At 51.8% G+C, this 18064-nt stretch overlaps 1 protein-coding gene and 1 pseudogene across 8 annotated transcripts; one reads left to right on the forward strand and one right to left on the reverse strand.

Moving 5' to 3' along the window:
- Positions 1-2158: 2158 nt before the first annotated feature.
- Positions 2159-4984, reverse strand: LOC133087203 (hypoxanthine-guanine phosphoribosyltransferase-like; annotated as a pseudogene).
- Positions 4985-8934: 3950 nt separating this feature from the next.
- Positions 8935-12973, forward strand: C3H1orf210 (chromosome 3 C1orf210 homolog). 8 transcript variants are annotated; one of them, XM_061184368.1, is made up of 5 exons: positions 8935-9191; positions 9585-9611; positions 10459-10536; positions 11448-11564; positions 11711-12973. In XM_061184368.1, exons 4-5 carry the CDS (start codon positions 11546-11548, stop codon positions 12031-12033), a joined length of 342 nt encoding a protein of 113 aa, XP_061040351.1. In that variant the 5' UTR covers positions 8935-9191; positions 9585-9611; positions 10459-10536; positions 11448-11545; the 3' UTR covers positions 12034-12973. The 8 variants fall into 8 exon arrangements, with proteins under 8 accessions (XP_061040351.1, XP_061040347.1, XP_061040353.1 ...); XM_061184367.1 differs by lacking the exon at positions 8935-9191 and adding an exon at positions 9216-9282; XM_061184364.1 differs by lacking the exon at positions 9585-9611.
- The last annotated feature ends 5091 nt before the right edge of the window (positions 12974-18064 follow it).

Below are 18064 nucleotides of genomic sequence, written 5' to 3' on the forward strand. Positions count from 1 at the left end.
AGGCAGGTTTCATTGTGATTATCCCCATTTTACAGATGAGGAAACTGATGCTTTCTAAGGGTGCTAAGTGGTGGAGCTCAGCTTTGACCCCAGACAATTGGATCCACAACCAGAGAGCTTAACTCCGCATTGGGCCTGCTAAATGGTCCTGCCTAGATAGCAAGCAGGGTAAAAGTCTTTTCCAGCATTCACAGGGGGTGGCTACCATCTGCATGTGTCACCTCCAAAGTCTTACAAATGATTTTAAAAAGCCAACCCTTATGTACTCAGAAAGCATTAGAGGTTTTATTCCAGAAAAATAATTTGCTCATCTCTGTGCTGTGTCATGATTGAGTGGGGGCCATTTAAAAGGCAAGCATGGGCCGGCAGAGATGGGCAGGCATGAATTTTCAGGGCGTCTTGCCTTTAAGGTACACCAGGTCCTTGCTTCACCCCCAGATCACTCTGAAATCCTAGAACCACTAGCACCTGACACAAATGACTCATTGTCCTTGGCCTCAAAAAACAGCAAGCCTACTTAGAATACAAAGCACATTTTATGGGAGTAAACTGCCACCACCGGCCATAGACACACCTTCCTTCCTGCAGGATCCATATCCTGGCTGAAGAGCGGGGATGGCTTCCTGGCTGCTCAATCTCACTTCAAATGTTATTTGAGGATAAGGAGTAGTGATGACGCAAGCCCATTAGCTCTCATGATTCATTCACCAATGTCATAGGGATGTCCCACCCTTTTCTTAACCCTTTGTCCCTGAAGGCATGTTGGTGCTCCATCCTTGCCCACACCCTGAGGAAGGGACGCTTGTTCTGATTGGGGCATCGGAGTGGGTGTGTGTGCAATAGCACACAGGAGTGAGCTTCCTGTTCCCGTGGGAAGAAATGCCTTTTCCCAGGCGTGAGTGGTGCTGGCCACCAGAGGATTTCCACTCAGGAATGCTCCAACACTCCTGGGGTCTCAGGTGGGACCTACTTTCCTCCTTTCCAGACCCCAGGAGAAAGTGAGAATGTGGAAGAGATGACTATTCCCATTACAGGGAACCCAGGGAGGCAGGGCTGGGAGGGGCAGCCTGATGGGGCCACTCTGTCCAGCTGTTCTGCCACCTCTGGCCACTGGCCTGGGCGTGACATCCCTCGGGAGAGGGTATGGTCATCCTCTGCCAGGTCTGCTGAGTTCTGTTCCTCCCAGATCCAGTTACCCAAGAGATAACTGACCACAGGGTGCCACAGATGGCTACCTCATCACACTGGGCTCCTGTGATGTCCAATTATAAATCCGGTGTGGCAAGTTGGAGCTGGTGGCTTGGGAGGAAGTTGTCCCGTGAACCTGGATGTTGGATGTGAACCATCTGAGGTAATTATACTGGAGTTTCAGGGTGCTTTGACTGGGATAGAGGAGATTTAGCAAGCTCTCCCTCAGGGCTTTGCAGAATACCACGGCCCCAGACAGGCTGGTCTGCCTTGAGCAAATTAGGAAACCGTAGAAGCTGTGATGTCCAAGCGTTTCCCTAGTCTCAGGTGTAGGTCTGGGAAGCACCACTGGGAATATATCCTTTGACCTTACTTCAGTGATGACCAGGTCAGAGAGCTTGTTTTCACCAAGTCTCAAGCCCAGTCCCTGCTGGGACTATGTCAGGGATGCTCTGAATGCTGGGGCACGTCCAGGAGGTCAGCGTTGGCAGAACAGGAGCAGGGAACAGCCAGCCTCCAGGGAAGATGGGGGTTGAATGAAAGAGGAAGAGGGCAGGATGGTGCTACCTCCACCGCTGGGAGGCTGGACGCGACTGGGAGCAGGAAATGGGCAGCCACCCTTCAGAGGCTTGCAAAGAAGAGGTGCTCTACCTAATCAAAGGGGTACCTGTTTACAATAGAATAGAGGTTCCTGCACACACACTGTGCAGGAACTGGTGTGTTAACACCAGTTCTTAACCCCAAGAGAGCAAGTGAGACCCCTGGAATTCCAACCATTCATTCATTCGACAAGTTTTTATTGAGCCCTTACTCCCTGCCAAGCCTGTGAGCATATTTGTGACTGGGTGTGCAAATGCATTTTGTTTTTCTCATCAGCTGCTTTTTTTTTCTTTTAAAGAGACAGCCTTTATTTTAAGGATTTTACATTGAAGACTCAAAAAAGTGGCAGGTTTTTGGAACTTATCGATCTGTATTTAAAAGGAACTGTTGACAAAGATTCACCGGAAATAATCTGAACCAGTGGGAAAATACAGTTAATACTACTGAAACCTACTAAAATAATTCCAGGACATATGGTTTATCCAACATAATGATACCTCTAAATGCTGTCACTGATATGAAACTGACTGCTTCTTACTTTTCTAAGCACACAGTGGTATAATGAACAATATTCAATCACTTCTGTTCTTTCCTGAATATATAAAAATTAAAATACCAATTTAAAAACTAATATATTCTTTGCTTTAAATGTTTCTTACAGATACAATTTCAATATTTTCATTCAATAGTGATGTGGTTTAAGGGATTTTTTCATTCACGAGTCAAACAACAATCTACCGAAAGGGAACTGATAGTCTATAGGCTCATCGTGCAAATAAAGAGTTCAGGAATGCAGCAACTGACGTTTCTAAAATACAAAACAGATAAAATTCTTAGAAGATACATACAATAAGCTCTACTAAGCAGCTGGCCACAGAACTAGAACATTTGATAATTTTACTGGTGATTTCAATGGGACTCCAGATGTTTCTAAACTCAACTTGAACTCTCATCTTAGGCTTTGTATTTTGCTTTCCTAGTTTCACTGATGACACAAACATGATTCAAATCCCTGAAGTATTCATTATAGTCAAGGGCATATCCTATAACAAACTTGTCTGGAATTTCAAATCCAACAAAGTCTGGTCTATATCCAACACTTTGAGGGGTCCTTTTCACCAGCAAACTTGCAACCTTGACCATCTTTGGATTATGCTGTTTGACCAAGGGAAGCAAGGTTTGCATTGTTTTGTCAGTGTCAATGATATCTTCAACAATCAAGACATTCTTTCCAGTCAAAGTTGAGAGATCATCTCCACCAATTACCTTTTTAAAAAAAATATTTATTTATTTATTTATTTGGCTGTGTTGGGTCTTCGCTGCTGCACGCGGGCTTTCTCTAGTTGCAGCGAGCGGGAGCTACTCTTTGTTATGGTGCGTGGGCTTCTCATTGCGGTGGCTTCTCTTGTTGCGGAGCACAGGCTCTAGGCGCTTGGGCCTCAGTAGTTGTGGCATGCGGGCTTAGTAGTTGTGGCTCGTGGGCTCTAGAGCGCAGGCTCAGTAGTTGTGGCGCACGGGCTTAGTTGCTCTGTGGCATGTGGGATCTTCCCGGACCAGGGCTCGAACCCGTGTGCCCTGCACTGGCAGGCGGATTCTTAACCACTGCGCCACCAGGGAAGTCTCTCCACCAATTACTTTTATGTCACCTGTTGACTGGTCAGTACAGTAGCTCTTCAGTCTGATAATCTACCGTCATAGGAATGGATCTATTGCTATTTCTGTTCAGTGCTTTGATGTAATCCAGCAGGTCAGCAAAGAATTTATAGCCCCCCTTGAGCACACAAAGGGCCACGATGTGATGGCCTCCCATCTCCTCCATCACATCTCGAGCAAGCCGTTCAGTCCTGTCCATAATTAGTCCATGAGGAATAAACACCTTTTCCAAATCCTCAGCATAATGATTAGGTATACAAAATAAATCCAGGTCATAACGTGGTTCATTATCACTAATCACAACGGTGGGGCTGCAGGTCACCCTAACGGAGCTGGCTGGTGTGTGGGCTGAGGGCAGTCGGGGCTCTCATCAGCTTCTTAAAGGGGACGCAACTACCCCAAGGCTAAGAGCCCTGGGTCTGCCACAGGGAGGGCTTGGGTGAGGTGGAGGAGGAAGTAGGTGCAGGCTGGGGACCGGGACACCTCGTTCTTTTGCTTGCTCAGCATTCATTCCTGGTTCTTCTAGTAGCAGCACCCCGAGTCTCCTTTGGGAAATATAAGCAAATCTTTGAAAAGCAGTGATTGCTATCTGTCACTTCAAATGATTGTGAGGAATGGAACACCTTGATAGTGTTACTCATAGGAGCAGTGGGGATGTATCTGGAAACGTGCTGGACCTAGAGGCAGAAGACCTGGGTTCAAATTCTGCCTCTACCATGTACTCATAGAGCTGTTAGCACATAATCATTGGACCTCTGATTCAGCAGGTTGAGTTGATATGTTTCAGATAATAGTAAAACTACCACTGGTCTGTAAACCCTACCTCAGGACCACTCCATGGTTCATGTTCTAGGGCTTGTCTGTATCCCCTGGGTAACCTCCATTTCTATATGCCGTCATCTGCCCACCACCTTCTATGTTTTCAACTTTCTCTAGTACGTCAGTAATCGCTCCTAAAATCTATCAATCCTACCACTTTTTCAGGGTTCCTCACCCCTCCCCGACCCCATCCTCACTTCCCTCTTTACCTGGCCTGATTGTCTGGGCCATCATGTCAACCACTGCCTTGCCTACAGCTCAGCCCTCTTGCCCCTCTCTGGCTTTATCAGACTTGCCTGGCAAGGCCCCAATCCTGATTAAATTCCAGGCTCCATCTTCTCCCCACCTGCACACTTGGAGTGGCTGGAAAACAAAACATTCAGCCACCCTTACTGATATCACTTTAAATTCATGCCGCTCACCTCAAGGGGGTCCTGATGCTGCCTGGCAAGCCTACCACACTCCATTCTCTCTCCAAAGCCCCAGGATGATGAACTTACACCTTCTCTTCTCTCCTCGAACCCCAGCACCCGCTCCCCACTCTTCACTCTCAGCTGATGACACTGCTTCCTATTTCTCTGGAAAAACAGAAGCCATGGGAGGAAAACTCCTTAAGGCTCCTATCACTCACCTGACCCTCCTCCTTCCTCAGAGGGAACCTCCCTGCTCCTGCCCAAGGCCAGCCCTCCACCTGTGCGCTCAACCCCACACACCTCGTTGCCATTAAGGACTTCCCACCCCCACTGTCTCTTCCCTCTTCCTTCTGCATCATCAGTTTCCTCCCTCTGCTGGATTATTCTGACCAGCATACACACGTGGTCTAAAAGCTCCTAGCCTTGAAAAAATCCTTCCTTGATCCCACACTCGCCTCCCATGTCTGCCCCATTTCTCTGCTTCTTTTATAGCAAAATTCCTTGAAGGCATTGTTTCTACTTCCTCTGCTCCCATACCCATGCATCACTCTGGTTGGGCCTTTGTCCCTGACAAATCAGTGACATTGTCCTTGTCAAGGTCACCAGTGACGGCTACACAGCCAAATTCAATGTCAATTTTCAGTTCGTTTTGTCTTAGTTGACCTAGCCTCAGCATTTGGCGTAGCTGGTGAAGCCCTTGCCCTTGAAGCGCTTTCTTCTCTGACCTCCAGGGCACCTCCCTCGCCTGTCTGACTCTCACCACGCTGGCCGCTCCCCAATCTCTTTTCCTGCTTCTCTTCCACTCCCTGACCTCTGCTCCCCGAGTGCTCCAGGGCTCAGCCCTCAGCCCTCTTCTCTTTCTGCACTTCTCTTTGGGGCCTCACCTAGATGACCAGCTTTAAAAAACCATCCACTTTTTACTGGTTCCTCAATTTATATTTCTAGTCCTTACCTTCTGCTGCCTTCAGGCTAGTTTATGCTATTGCCTACTTAGTATGTTACTTGGATGAATCACGGGCATCTCACAAGTAACATGTCCAAAACTGAGGTACAGATTGCCTTTCCAAAGCTGTCACCTCCGCAGTCTCCCACAACTCCATCCTTCTAGTTGCTCAGGTCAAAACTTTGGAGTTATTCTTGCTCCCTTTCTTTTCCTCAAACCCCATATCCAGTCAGCAAATCGTGTTGACTTCACCTTCAAAGTACATCCAGAATCTGAGCACTTCTCCCCGTTTCTGCCTGACCACCCTGATGCCACATTCCCCTTCTCCGGGATGATAGCAACGGCTCCCTAACTGGCCGCCCCACTTCTGCTTTGGCCTCTTCTAGTCCATTCTTCACACAGAAGCTGAAGAAGGCCAGTCCTTTGGTCCCCGACTCCGATCATCAGTGGCTTCCCATCATCTCATGGAGGGAAGGACCCAGTGCAGCATCACCTGAGCTGGCTCTGGACAGGCCTCTCATGCAGCTCCTCCCATCTCTTCCCACCTACTGAACCCCCTCCAGCCGGCCTCCTTTCTGTTGCTTGAACAAGCCATGCTCTTGCTTCTCCATCTTTGTTCTGGCTGTTCCCTCTTTCTGGAATGTTCTTCCCCCAGATATTGGCATGGTTGCTCACTCTTATTCAGATCTCAGCTCAAACATCCCCCCTTCAGCGAGTCCCCCCCTTTTCCGACTAATATAAAATAGCAGCCCCGGGACTTCCCTGGTGCTCCAGTGGATAAGACTCTGCACTCCCAATGCAGGGGTCCCGGGTTCGATCCCTGGTCGGGGAACTAGATCCTGCATGCATGCTGCAACTAAGAGCCCACATGCCGCAACTAAGAAGTCCGCATGCCGCAACTAAAGATCCTGCATGCCGCAATGAAGATCCCGGGTGCTGCAACTAAGACCCAGCAGAGCCAAAATAAATAATAAATAAATAAATATTTTTAAAAAAGACTGTCACCCATAGAAGTCACAGCTATTAAAAAAGAAAAAAATAGCAGCCCCTTCCACAACTCCATCACTCGAAGCTATTTTACTTTCTTCATAGCACTAACCATTATCTGAAATGATCGTATTTATTTCTTTACTTGTGTATTTTCAATCTTCACCACCAGAATGAAAGCTGTATGGTGGCAGGAACTCTCCCCAGCAGCTAGCACAGAGCCTACCATGTGGTTGCCAGGGCTGCCACAGAAGGTTGTGAAGGTTGTTCACTGCACCAGAGCTCCTGGCTGATGGGCTGGTGGGTGCCAGTATCCAGCCTGCTCTCTGCTCTCCATGCTGTGGGGCATCTAGCAGATGGCCTTTTGCTATTTTGCAATGCTTGCCATGTGGGCTGGCTGTGGCTCTGCGGTGGGCATTTTGTAAGTATTCATTGAATAAATGGCTGACTAATGGATGGGTAGATCTTTACTTGTTTTCTTCTGTGGGACTTCACTCAAATTACCTTCTCATGGCCTCATTTTATTCATCTGTTAAGGAAATAATTAACATCTATCTCATAGTACAGTCAGGAGGATTAAATGAAATAATTCATTAAAAAGCTGGCCCAAATCTGATTACATTTGTAGGACATATCCAGAATAGGCAAATCCATAGAGACAGAGAGCAGATTAGAGGTTGCTGGAGGCTGGGGAGGGGGAAATGAGGAGTGATTGCGGAATGAGTGGGGAGAATTCTTTTGGTGTGAAGAAAATGTTTTAGAACCACATAGAGTGGTGGTTGCACAACATTCTGACGGTACTAAATGCCACTAAATTGTGCACTGAAATTGACTGATGTGGTGAATTTTTTGTTATGTGAACTAGGTTATGCTATGTGAATACCTCAATTAAAACAACAACAACAACAACAACAAAACCACCTGGCACAGTGCCCAGGACATGGTAGGTGCTCAATGAATATCTTTTGAATCCTGTGATTTCCTTTTGCTTCAAAATCAAACCCAAACCCTAAAACTTCCTAGGCTCTTCACTGCCCCATCCAGGATAATCTCCACTTTCCTCTCATTTATTTCAGGAGCATTTACTGTTGTCATTTTAGATATTAGGGATTTGAAGGGGAACAAGACAGACACAGACCCTACCTCCAGAGTTTACAGGCTCATAGGGCACTCTGACAAGTAAAGAGAAAATCACAGTGCTGTGTGGTCAGGGCTATGGGGGAGAAGGGCCAGGGTCTTCAGGGGGAACAGAGCGGGGAGGAGGGATGCAGACTAGGGTGCATCTAGATAAAGAGGACCTAAGCTGGGGCCCATGTGATGGGAGGAACAGTCAGCCAGGTGGGAGGTGGACATGTGGGGGGAGAGGATGAAGGTTACGGTTGGAGGAAAGCAGGGGTCCCAGGAAGAGCGCACACAAAGCCTGGGAGATGAGAGCATGGTGGGTTCTAGGAATAGGGAACAGATTGGTGTGACTGCAGCAGAGAGTGTGAGGTGTAGGTGGGAGAGTTAGGAAGGGGCCATTGGCGGTAGGAGCTCAGACTGGGAGCCAAGATCTTCCAGGTCCTGCATGAACTGGCCTCCACTTTCCAGCCACAGTTCTACCGTGCCCCACTTGCAAGCCCTGGCAGCAGCCCTTGCTCCGCTGTGCCCTGCGGGTTCCTGTGAACTCCTGTGCCAGCATGGCTTAGCTCATGGAACTCTTCTTCCCTTAGATATTTACTGAGAGCCTGCCCTGCGGCAGGTGCTGGGAACCCAGAGACTGTCAAACTTGTTTCCACCCTGGGAGAGCTCCCCTGCTAGTCTAGTTGGGGAGGCAGCACAGGAAGAAACAATGACAAGATCGTGAAAGCAATGCTGTGACAGACGGTGCTCTGGGGATGGAGGAGGCGGGGCTTGCCAGGTGGAGGCGGGGCTTGCTGGGCTAGACGGAGGGCTCTGGGAACGTGACTCCATGAGGGTCTGAAAGGATAAGGAGGCACTCGGCCTGGGGAAGAGGAGCAAGGCAAAAGGTAGAGGTTCAGAGCCTAGCTTTGTGGGGTCACAGGATCCTTGAGATCCAGGTAGAGGCTTGTACCCTGTCCAGGTAAACACACATACACACAATAACCCCCCAAGGGCACATACACACTCCTCAAAAGGCCTCTGAACTCACACTCCCCGTTGACCTCCACACACACACACACACACACAGAGACACGCTTACATACACTTTTGCAGGCAGTTTTGCGTCTTCTTGGCCCCTCTGGCTTTGCCTGGAGAATGCCTACCCCCCTCCCCTCTGGTTCCGGCCGGCCGCCTTCACAGGCCGTCCCTCTTCAACTCTGGACTTCGTACCTGTCACCGGAAATTCACTTGTTTATCAGGGCCGTCAGCTTGAGCTGCTGCCTGCTGAAGACTGCCCCCTCCCTGGATCCCAGCGGCACTAACCCCCCAACCGCCCCCGACCCCGGCACTGGGGGTGGGGGTGAGGCCTGCGCCAGAAGGTTCTCCGCAATTCTTGGGAAGATGTAGCATTAGTCCTCCCTATTGGAGGCTCTGCTCTCCGCCCTCACCTGCGGCTTCGGCCCCGCCTGGCTGCTGCGTCCCAGGTGAGTCAAGCTGCAGTTCTGGCCCGCCCACCTGGCCGGGTCCTGCCGGCTCTAACTGGAAGCTCCTCCGCGGACCGTGCAGTTCCTACAGGTGGGGAGCAGAGGGAAAGACACTGGGGGGGCCTGGGATGGGGAACCCACAGATCCCCGAGGGCTCCTGGGAGCAGGAAAGGAGCTACAAATCAGGGTGGGGTGCGTGTTTGTCGGTGGAAGAAATGTGACCAGAAGGGGTGGGGTGACAGCCTGAGGGGGTGTGTGTGTGTGTGTGTGTCCTTGGGAAGAATTCACAGGGACAGGGCAGGAAGGAAAGGAGTAGGAGTAAAATCTTAAAAATGTCAGGTTGAATTCAACTCATTTCAATTTAACAAAATCCTTTTTGGTTTTTTTTTTTAGGACCCAATGCCTAGTGCTGGGCTCGTGGTAGGCACCCAATGAATGTTTGCTGATGAATGGATGAGTGAATGATTTACTCCTCCTTTCTAATGACCCCCCACCTACCCTCCCCCCATATTCACTCATCTCACAAACATGTGCGGAGTGGCTGACTGCTAAGCTCTCTGCCAGCGCCAGGGCGCACGCTATTCAGCCCAGCCCCTGACCAGGGAGCTGCCCATCTAGTAACTGGCCAGTTCTGACTGGTGGCTGACTGGGCAGGGCAGTGAAGGGGGTGATGAGGGGGGCCCTGGGACAACCTCACAGGCAGGTATGGTCTGATTTGGCCTTGAGGGATGAGGGACTCAAAAAACTGAGGAGGGGGTGGCTGAGAAACAAGAGGGCAAGGCAGGGTGTGTGTGTGAGTGTGTGTGTGTGTGTTTGTGTGTGTGTGTGTGTAGGGGTGTGTGTGTAGCACGGGGAGGGAACTGGGGGCTGTGTGCTGGATTGCGTGCTGGATTGCGAGGCCTTGAAGGATGTGTTGAGGAATCTGCACGCAGCCTTGCGGGCCTGGGGAGCTTGGGCAGGATTTTTAAGCAGGGGAGTAATGGGGTCATATTTGAGCCATAGGCCCATCACTCTGAGGAATGGATGAGAGGTGAGGAGAGACCAGTTAGGAGGTTATTGCAAGAGTTGAGGTACAAGATGAAGGTGGCTTGGACTGGGGCAGTGGCGGTGGGGTGCAGAGGAGGGGCATAGGCATTCTAGGGATATTGAGAGGAAGAACTCATGGGGCTTGGTGACAATGTGGAGTTGAGGAGGGAGGGCATCATGACAGTATTGATATTAAAGAGTATGGCCGGGTACTCCCCTAAACTAGGTGCTTCTCTCTTAGGTGCTTTCCTAGCCTGGACACTCCTCCCAGGTCCTCCTCTGATTCAGATATCTCCAGCCCCAGCTGTTCCTCCTCCAGGTACTTCTGTAACCCAGATGCTCTTCCTGTAGGTACTCCCCAGAATCAGGTGCTGCTCCCCCAGACACTCCTCTGGCCCAGATGCTCTTCCTCCAGGTATCCTGAGCCTATATGACCTTCCTCCAGATATTCCCTTAATTCAGATGCTCGTCCTTCTCTAGATCCTTCCCAGCCCTAGTGATTCTCAGCCAGATATTTTCCTGATCCAGTTGATTTACATTTGGCTACTCCTAGAATACAGCTCCCCGCCCCCTGGGGCAGAGGTGAAAGGACAAGGAATGTGCCTGAAGGGCTGAGGGTAGCGGTGGTGGGTGTGGACGCAGGGCTTCTGACTCAGGAGCAGAGGGGCCAGGCTGTGTCTGGAGCTTCCTGTCCTGGGTGGAGCCCAGCACCGCCCTCCATGCGTGGTCTCCACTTTGCCCATTAGCTCCCAGCAGTTGCTGTCGTCCAACCTCTAGAAGCCAGGACTGCCTCTGCCCCACCTACCATCCTCAGCTTACCAAGCAGGGGAGCAGCCTGGGCTCTGGGCCCTGGCATCAGAGACCTGGGTTCAAGTGCTGGGACTTTGGCTGAGTTAATTCACCTTTCTGGGCCTCAGAGTCCTCACCTGGAGAGTGGGGATAATGTTTATGCCCACATTACAAGGTTCTGTAAGCACGTTGCCTGTTGACTGAATCATAAGTTGTGCTCAGTAAATTCCAGCATTGAGTTATTTTTCCAGCCACTTCCGGGTGTTCCCTTACAAACAGCCAATTTCCGTGGCTCGGCTTGTTTTTCTCCTGCGGGCAGCTGGTTATGGTCAATTGTCCAGTCTCTGGAGTTTGTGCAGCGCCCTCACGCAGCTGTGAGTGTGGCCTGGAACATGCGCCCTGTTGCCATCCCTGACATCCAAACGTATGTGTATGTTCCAGGACTCTGTGCCCTGCGGCTGCCTGGCATCTGGGAGTCTCCTTAGAGCCAGGGCTCTTCTGGCAGAGGCTGAGGCTCACTAGTGTCTTCTGGCCCCTCAATGAGTGAGGCAAACCGAAGTGAGTGACAGTGGGAGGGAGGCTGAGGAGGGGATTGGGTACCCCTTAGATGCTGAGGTTGGGGGGAGGAACTTGCCCCACTCCTCTCAGTTTCCCCAGGGAGCCAATCCGGGGCCCCATCCCTAACACTGTCCCTTTCTCTACAGCCACTGTGGAGCCCTCAGAGCTCCCCACAGCATCCGCCGTATCCCCTGGACTGGGCAGCGGGGCCCGGGCATGGCCTGTGCTGGTAGGGGTCGTGCTGGGGGCTGTGGTCCTTTCTCTCCTCATCGCACTTGCTGCCAAATGCCACCTCTGCCGCAAATACCGTGCCAGCTACCAGCACCGCCCGCTGTCTGGGACAGGGAAAGGGGTCCGCCCCGAGGTGGGTGAAGATGAGGATGACGATGGCTTCATCGAGGACAATTACATTCACCCTGGGGCTGGTGGGCTGGGGATGGAGGGAAGTAGGGACCACTTCTCCCTCTGAGCCCTCATCTTCGGACCCCCCCACCCCTATGCCCAACAGCTTAAGGACAGCAGATACTTTGTGGGAACCGCAAGCCTCAGGGACTTGGTGGCTAGGGCTTAAGGGCTGACCAGGGGTAGATCAATCCTCCCTTCCTTGACACTAGCCACCAAAGTGACCATGACCCTCTCTTGCTCAGTAACCCTCAATGGCTCCCTCCTGTTCTTGGGATAAAGTCTACCAAGCCCCTGGCTATGAAATCAGGCCTCTGTCAGCCTTTGGTTTCCTTTCCTGCCTTTCCCTACTTTACTCCCTACTTAACCAATTATTTGTTATTCCTCCCCCACCTACCATGCTCTTTCTCCATGGACCTTTGCTCACCCTCTTCCCTTGTCTCCCTGCCCTTCTCTTCTCCCAAGTCCTTTATGACAGCGATGAGAATCCCTGGCCAGTAGACCCCATGGGGACTGCCTACCTGCCAGCATTTCAAATGTGCCCAGGTGATAACATCTTAGCAGGTGAAAATCATTGTGCCAAGTTTCTTAGGGAGATTTTTTTCCTATCAATCAAGTGGTAATCTAAATAGTTATAATATATTATGTTTTTCACAGATACTAATAAATCTATTTTCATTTTAAATAAAAATGGGAAGAAGTCACTCATTTTTTATTTTCCTGAACTGAAACTTGTGCATAAACATGTCCCTTGTCGCTCAAAGCCATGATAGTGCTCGGACATCCCCTCCCTGGGACACCTTCCCAGAGCCCCTCCCTTCCATAACACCTGTGAGTTTCCCTACCAGTCTCTTACCACGTTTAATTTTAATCTTTATTACAATTTGCACTAACCCCTTACCAGGCTAGACTGTGAATTCTCTGAGGCCACAGTCTGTGCCTTCTTCTGTGTCCTCAGAGTCTCTCACACGGCAGATGCTAAATAAATATTTGTTGACTTTGTTGAATTCCCGTGGAGTCTACTGTGGAAGACTTTATCAAGAACCTTGGCAGAGAGGAGAAGGACAGAGTCATGGTTGCTGGGGGGGAGGCAGTTTCAAGACGGCAGAGACTTGAGTTAAGCTTCTTTGGTTGCAAGCAATGGAAAGGAGTTTTGGGGGTGAATTAAAGGGACAGCTGACTCAGGAGGGCAGGAAGCAGGTGGTCCCAGCCGCCTGAGGTCAGGCATGGGACCTCTAGTGCTTTGTCATTTATGGGCACTTATGAGGCTCCATGCCTGGGACTTCCAAACTCTTGATTCTGGGTGTTAAGTATTCAGGTGCTAGAATCTGATTGGCCCAGCTTGAGTCAAGGATCTACTACTGCGGGGCTTCCCTGGTGGCGCAGTGGTTGAGAATCCACCTGCCAATGCAGGGGACATGGGTTCGAGCCTTGGTCCGGGAAGACCCCACATGCCGCGGGGCAACTAAGCCCCTGCGCCACAACTACTGAGCCTGTGCGCCACGGCTGCTGAAGCCTGCGTGCCTGGAGCCCGTGCTCCACAAGAGGCCACTGCAATGAGAAGCCCGCGCACTGCAACCAGAGACAAGCCCACGCGCAGCAACAAAGACCCAACGCAGCCAAAAAAAAAAAAAAAGTATCTACTACTGACTAGTTCTGTCAGTCAGTTCTGTCCCAGTTCTGACCAGTGGGGGCAGGCTCCTGTAGTCCACTTGTGATTTGGGGAGCCCACCTGTTTGTTCCAGGTCAGTCCCAGCCAGAAAAGGGGAAGTCGTCGGGAACCAGGTAGCCACTCACATGTGTCCACCGGATGCAGTGTTAGCCTTTGAGGAATGAGCCAGCAGAGAAAGAAAGTGAGGGCTGACTAATATAGGGGGGGTGCTTGAGGAAAAGGCAGGAGGTCAAGGAGGGTTGCAGTGTAGGGTCCAGGGGGCCCGCGCCAGTGATGAAGCTGAAGAGGGGGATGCCGTGCGTGGGGATGGATTGCAGGGGAGAGACCCAGACATGACTAAGGTGTGGTACAGGGAACAGAGAGATTCCAGAGGTGTGACAGAGGCAGAGTCACATCTGGAAGGGATGGGGGCGGATGGGAGGGGTGGTTGGCAGAACTTTTGGCTGCTGGACGTGGGGAGTAGGGAATCAACGAAGCCACCCTGGTTTCTGACTGGCTGGCTGGGCACTTGAGGAAGAGCAGGTTTCGGGGGAGTGAGGGTTCAATGCCGGACATGGGATTTCCAGGGGAGAGATGCCTGGGGCAGCTGGATTCACAGGGCGAAGGCCGGTCTGTAGATGTGGGCTTGGGAATCATTGACAATAGGGTCCCTGAGTCCCCGGGAGTGAATCAGATCACCAGGGAGGGGGCAGGGTAGCAGAGGCGCTGAGGACTGAGCAGGGAAACACTGGCAGAGGAGGGTTCGTCCGCAGAGGAGGATGTGGCAGGAGAGCTTGGCGAGAAGCCGCCAGGGAGGAGGGGAGCCCAACCCCAGCCATTGTTCCTCAGTCCCGAGACAGCGGCCCCCCTCGCAGGCCCGGGAAGGCCCTGCGTGGGGGACAGCAAGAGAGGCTGCCCCAGCCCGAGACCCCGGAGAGGAGGCTGAGTGGCAGAGCGTGTCCTGGCCTCCGGGGGAGGAGCTGCTGGGAACCCAGGTGGGTCTGTCCCCTGCCCTCATACGTTCCCAAGGTCCACCTGGAGGGGCTGCCCTGCCTGCAGTTCGGGGCTAGGAAAGAGCTCGTCTGTCCCAGTTTTCACATCTTCTTGGGGACTTGAGTCAGAACCTCTGAGGGATCCAGGAGGAGGTAAGGGCCCAACCCCAGATTAGAAGTCACTTTTCTGAGCCCAGCACCAAGAAGGGTTGGCAGGGAAGGCTTCCTCTCAGAACCTGCTGTGGGTGGCAGGAAACTTGCACCCTGAGAGCGGCCCTGCTGGATTCCCCTGAGGAATGGTTCCCACTGAGCTCTGCATGCCTGGCCCCAGGCACGAAGAGGGAGCACCACCTGGGTCCACAGGTTCAAAGGCCCGGGGATGCTGGAACTGCTGGGAGGCCTGGCACTCAGCCAGGCCTCCCTCTGGTCTGCCCTCCTCTGGCTTCAGACCCTGATCCCAGCCCATCTCTGCCCCCGGCCCTGCACCCTGTCCTTACCCCTCAGCAGCTGGCATCACCTTCTCTTCCCAGGGAGCCCCAACCCAGACCTGACTGCAGAGGACAGCCTAGCTTCCTGGCTGCCTCATCCTGCTGCCCCCAGAGTAAGGCCACATCCATTGTCCTTGTGTGGAGGCCAAAGACAGGGGTCACACAAGCCACGGACATGAAGTTGAAGAAGCCCAGCGGAGCAGTAAACTGAGTTGAGAGCACAGACTATCTGGATTCAAATCCCAGTTCTGCCATCTACCTGCTGTGTGACCTTGGGCAAGTTACTTACCCCCTCAGCGCTCCAATTTCTTCTCAGTAAAATGAGGATCATAATAGTACTTGCCTCACACAGTTTTAGAAGGATTGAATGAGTGACGTGTAAAGTAGAACAGAGCAAGCATCTGCAAGTATTAGCCATATCTGTATGGGCACCGCCAGGGCAATTGCTCCCCAGGACAGGTGATCAGTCTTAATCCTGAAGGAGGAGCTCGCCATGCCTCCTCCTCCTCATTCTCTCCAGGCTGGGATTTGAACTTCTCTGTTTCCCAGGACTCAGGTCAGAAGATCCAGTTCAGAACAGCAAAGGACATGAATTAGAAGTTCTGATGCTGTAGAATATAAAAATAACGACAACAATAACAATAATAATACTAATGTGTTAGCACTTCCTGACAACCGCCCTGCTAGGCAGGCACCCCATTTTATAGACTGAGAAGTTGAGGCTTAAACAAGTTAACTGCAACGTGCCTGCTTCACTCAGCAATAACGCCCTTATCTCACGTCTAAGTCATGATCAAACAGACCCAGTGAAGGAATCTCCTGGTAGCTGGACTTGTTCCCACCCTGCCTGGGCTGGCGCCCCTCTGCCCCGTGTGAATGGGGGCCGAGAAGTTCCAGGTTTGGGAGAGCAGGCTGTGAGGGTAGAAGTGGTATGTCCCATCCCTGGCTGGGGAGGGGACCAGAGTGGGCCGGTCTCTGCTATGCCCAGGGCAGTCTCACAGGTCCCAGGGAGCAGTCCAGAAGGCAACCCAGTCAGTGTGCAAGAACTGAGCTTGTGTTGGTCCCCCGAGGCCCAGAGGAAGCTCCTTGAGGGGGGCCTGAGGTCTCAGGTGGGGTGTGACTGGATGTGATGGAAGGACCACCTGGACTGGAACACATTTGGAAATTTCAGGAACATGTTCTTCCAGGATCCAGCATCCAGGTGGCCCAGGAGGAACATGTGGCAGGTCTCTCTCCCTCCACCTCGCCTGCCGCCCAATGGGAGCTTCTAGGAGATCCAGACCTCTCTGTGCCGTCTCCATCAGCTCCTCTTGTCTTTTCCTCCAACATGAGTTTAGATTACAGGGCCCTTTATGTCAGCCTCCCTCTTGCTAGTATCCTCAGCTTACCTGCCCTGTCATGTCACCATTACACACTCCAGGTGACACTCCAACCTGAGGCTTGCATCCCGCCCTCCGCGTGCTGTTGAGGAACCCCCCCTTCGCTGCCCCCATCGCCCAGGCCGTGCTTCCGTTCCTGCCTGTTCTCCAGCCTCCCGCGGGCTCCCAAAGCCTTCAGCAACCTCGCTGTTTTCTTGGTCGTTCTCGGCAGCAGCTCCTTAAAATGGCCTCTGCCTCACAGAGAGAGTAGTTGTCAGTTTCCTGCTACAAAACCCACAGAGCTTCCTGTCCACATTCTTCCTTCTCTCCTATCAAAATAGCATCGTGAGCCCAATCCCTCCATTGTGGGCTCGGATCCACCCTCCCCGCCTCCCCGCTCAGGGACTTGAAGACTGGCCTCTTCTCTGCCTTGTGTCTTCAACTTCTCTTTCAATCAACGTGGACCCATCACATCTGTCCCATCCTAAAAAAGCTCCTCCAGTGAGTTAGTCACAAAGACCTGTCGGTCCCACCTTCTGAGCATCCATTGAACCTGTCTTGTCTGACTCTGTCCCAGCAGCCACCCCCTTGTCTGAGCCGCGTCATCTCGCATCTGGAGGTGGCATCAATCCACCAACTGATTTCCCTGCCTCCATTTTTACCCCTTCCAATTAATCCTAATTGTCTTAAAATACAATTCCGGCCAGGCCATCCCTCTGCTTACAATCCTTCACTGGATTCCTCTTGGCCTTAAGAAACTGTGCTACCTGCTAGGGAGCCTCTGAAACCCGGGAGGGGCCCAGGGATCCCCCCAGCTTCACCCTTGCCTCTTGCCAGCTGATACTCCATGTTCCCACCACCCAAACCTTCTGTGGTTCCTCGAAGGAACCAATTCTTTTGTCTCTGGGCCCTTCTGCTATTCCTTCTTTCTGGGATTCTCTTCCCAACCTTCTTGACCAGCTGCTTCTCATCCCTCAGGGGCCAGCTGAGATGGCATTTCTGGGGCTGTTTGGTCATTTTTTTTTTTTTTTCTGCTAAGACCAATCCCAGCTTCACACTGCAGCCAGCAAGTCCCCAATCCTATTCTGCTCAGAGTACTCCCCTAATTAAAATCTTTCCATGTTTCTCAGTGTCTCGAGGACAAAGTCCACATTCCTCAGCTGGGCTGACAAGACCATTTGACAGACAGGAGTAAAGGAGGCGTGATTTCACAGGAGCAAGGTGGAGGCTTCCCACCCCACTACTCTTATTTTCTCATGGCGAGCGAGGGAGGCCAAGTTGTCTGCAGAGAGCAGTGCTGGGGGCTGTGAGGGGGTGATGTTGTGGTGTGAAGGGAGTGGAGAGAACTTGAGGGCTCTGTGGGAGCAGGAGCTGGCCAGGGAAACAGCGTAACTGGTGAGCCGAGTTTCAGACCTGGTTGAGGTTGGTGATGGGGAATCACGGTGACACCAGGCTGCCCAGCTGTGCAGATTTCTCTAGTAGCTGGTCGGTGTGAGGGTTTATCCAAGGAGGGGATTTTGCTGGGAGGGTGGGACCAAAGGTCAGGGGGCTAAGTTGTTGAGGACTCTGTCAAGGAGTGGGTGACATGATGGGTCACAGAATCTGAGCC

The sequence above is a fragment of the Eubalaena glacialis genome, chromosome 3 (assembly GCF_028564815.1).
Source record: "Eubalaena glacialis isolate mEubGla1 chromosome 3, mEubGla1.1.hap2.+ XY, whole genome shotgun sequence".
Taxonomy (NCBI): domain Eukaryota; kingdom Metazoa; phylum Chordata; class Mammalia; order Artiodactyla; family Balaenidae; genus Eubalaena; species Eubalaena glacialis.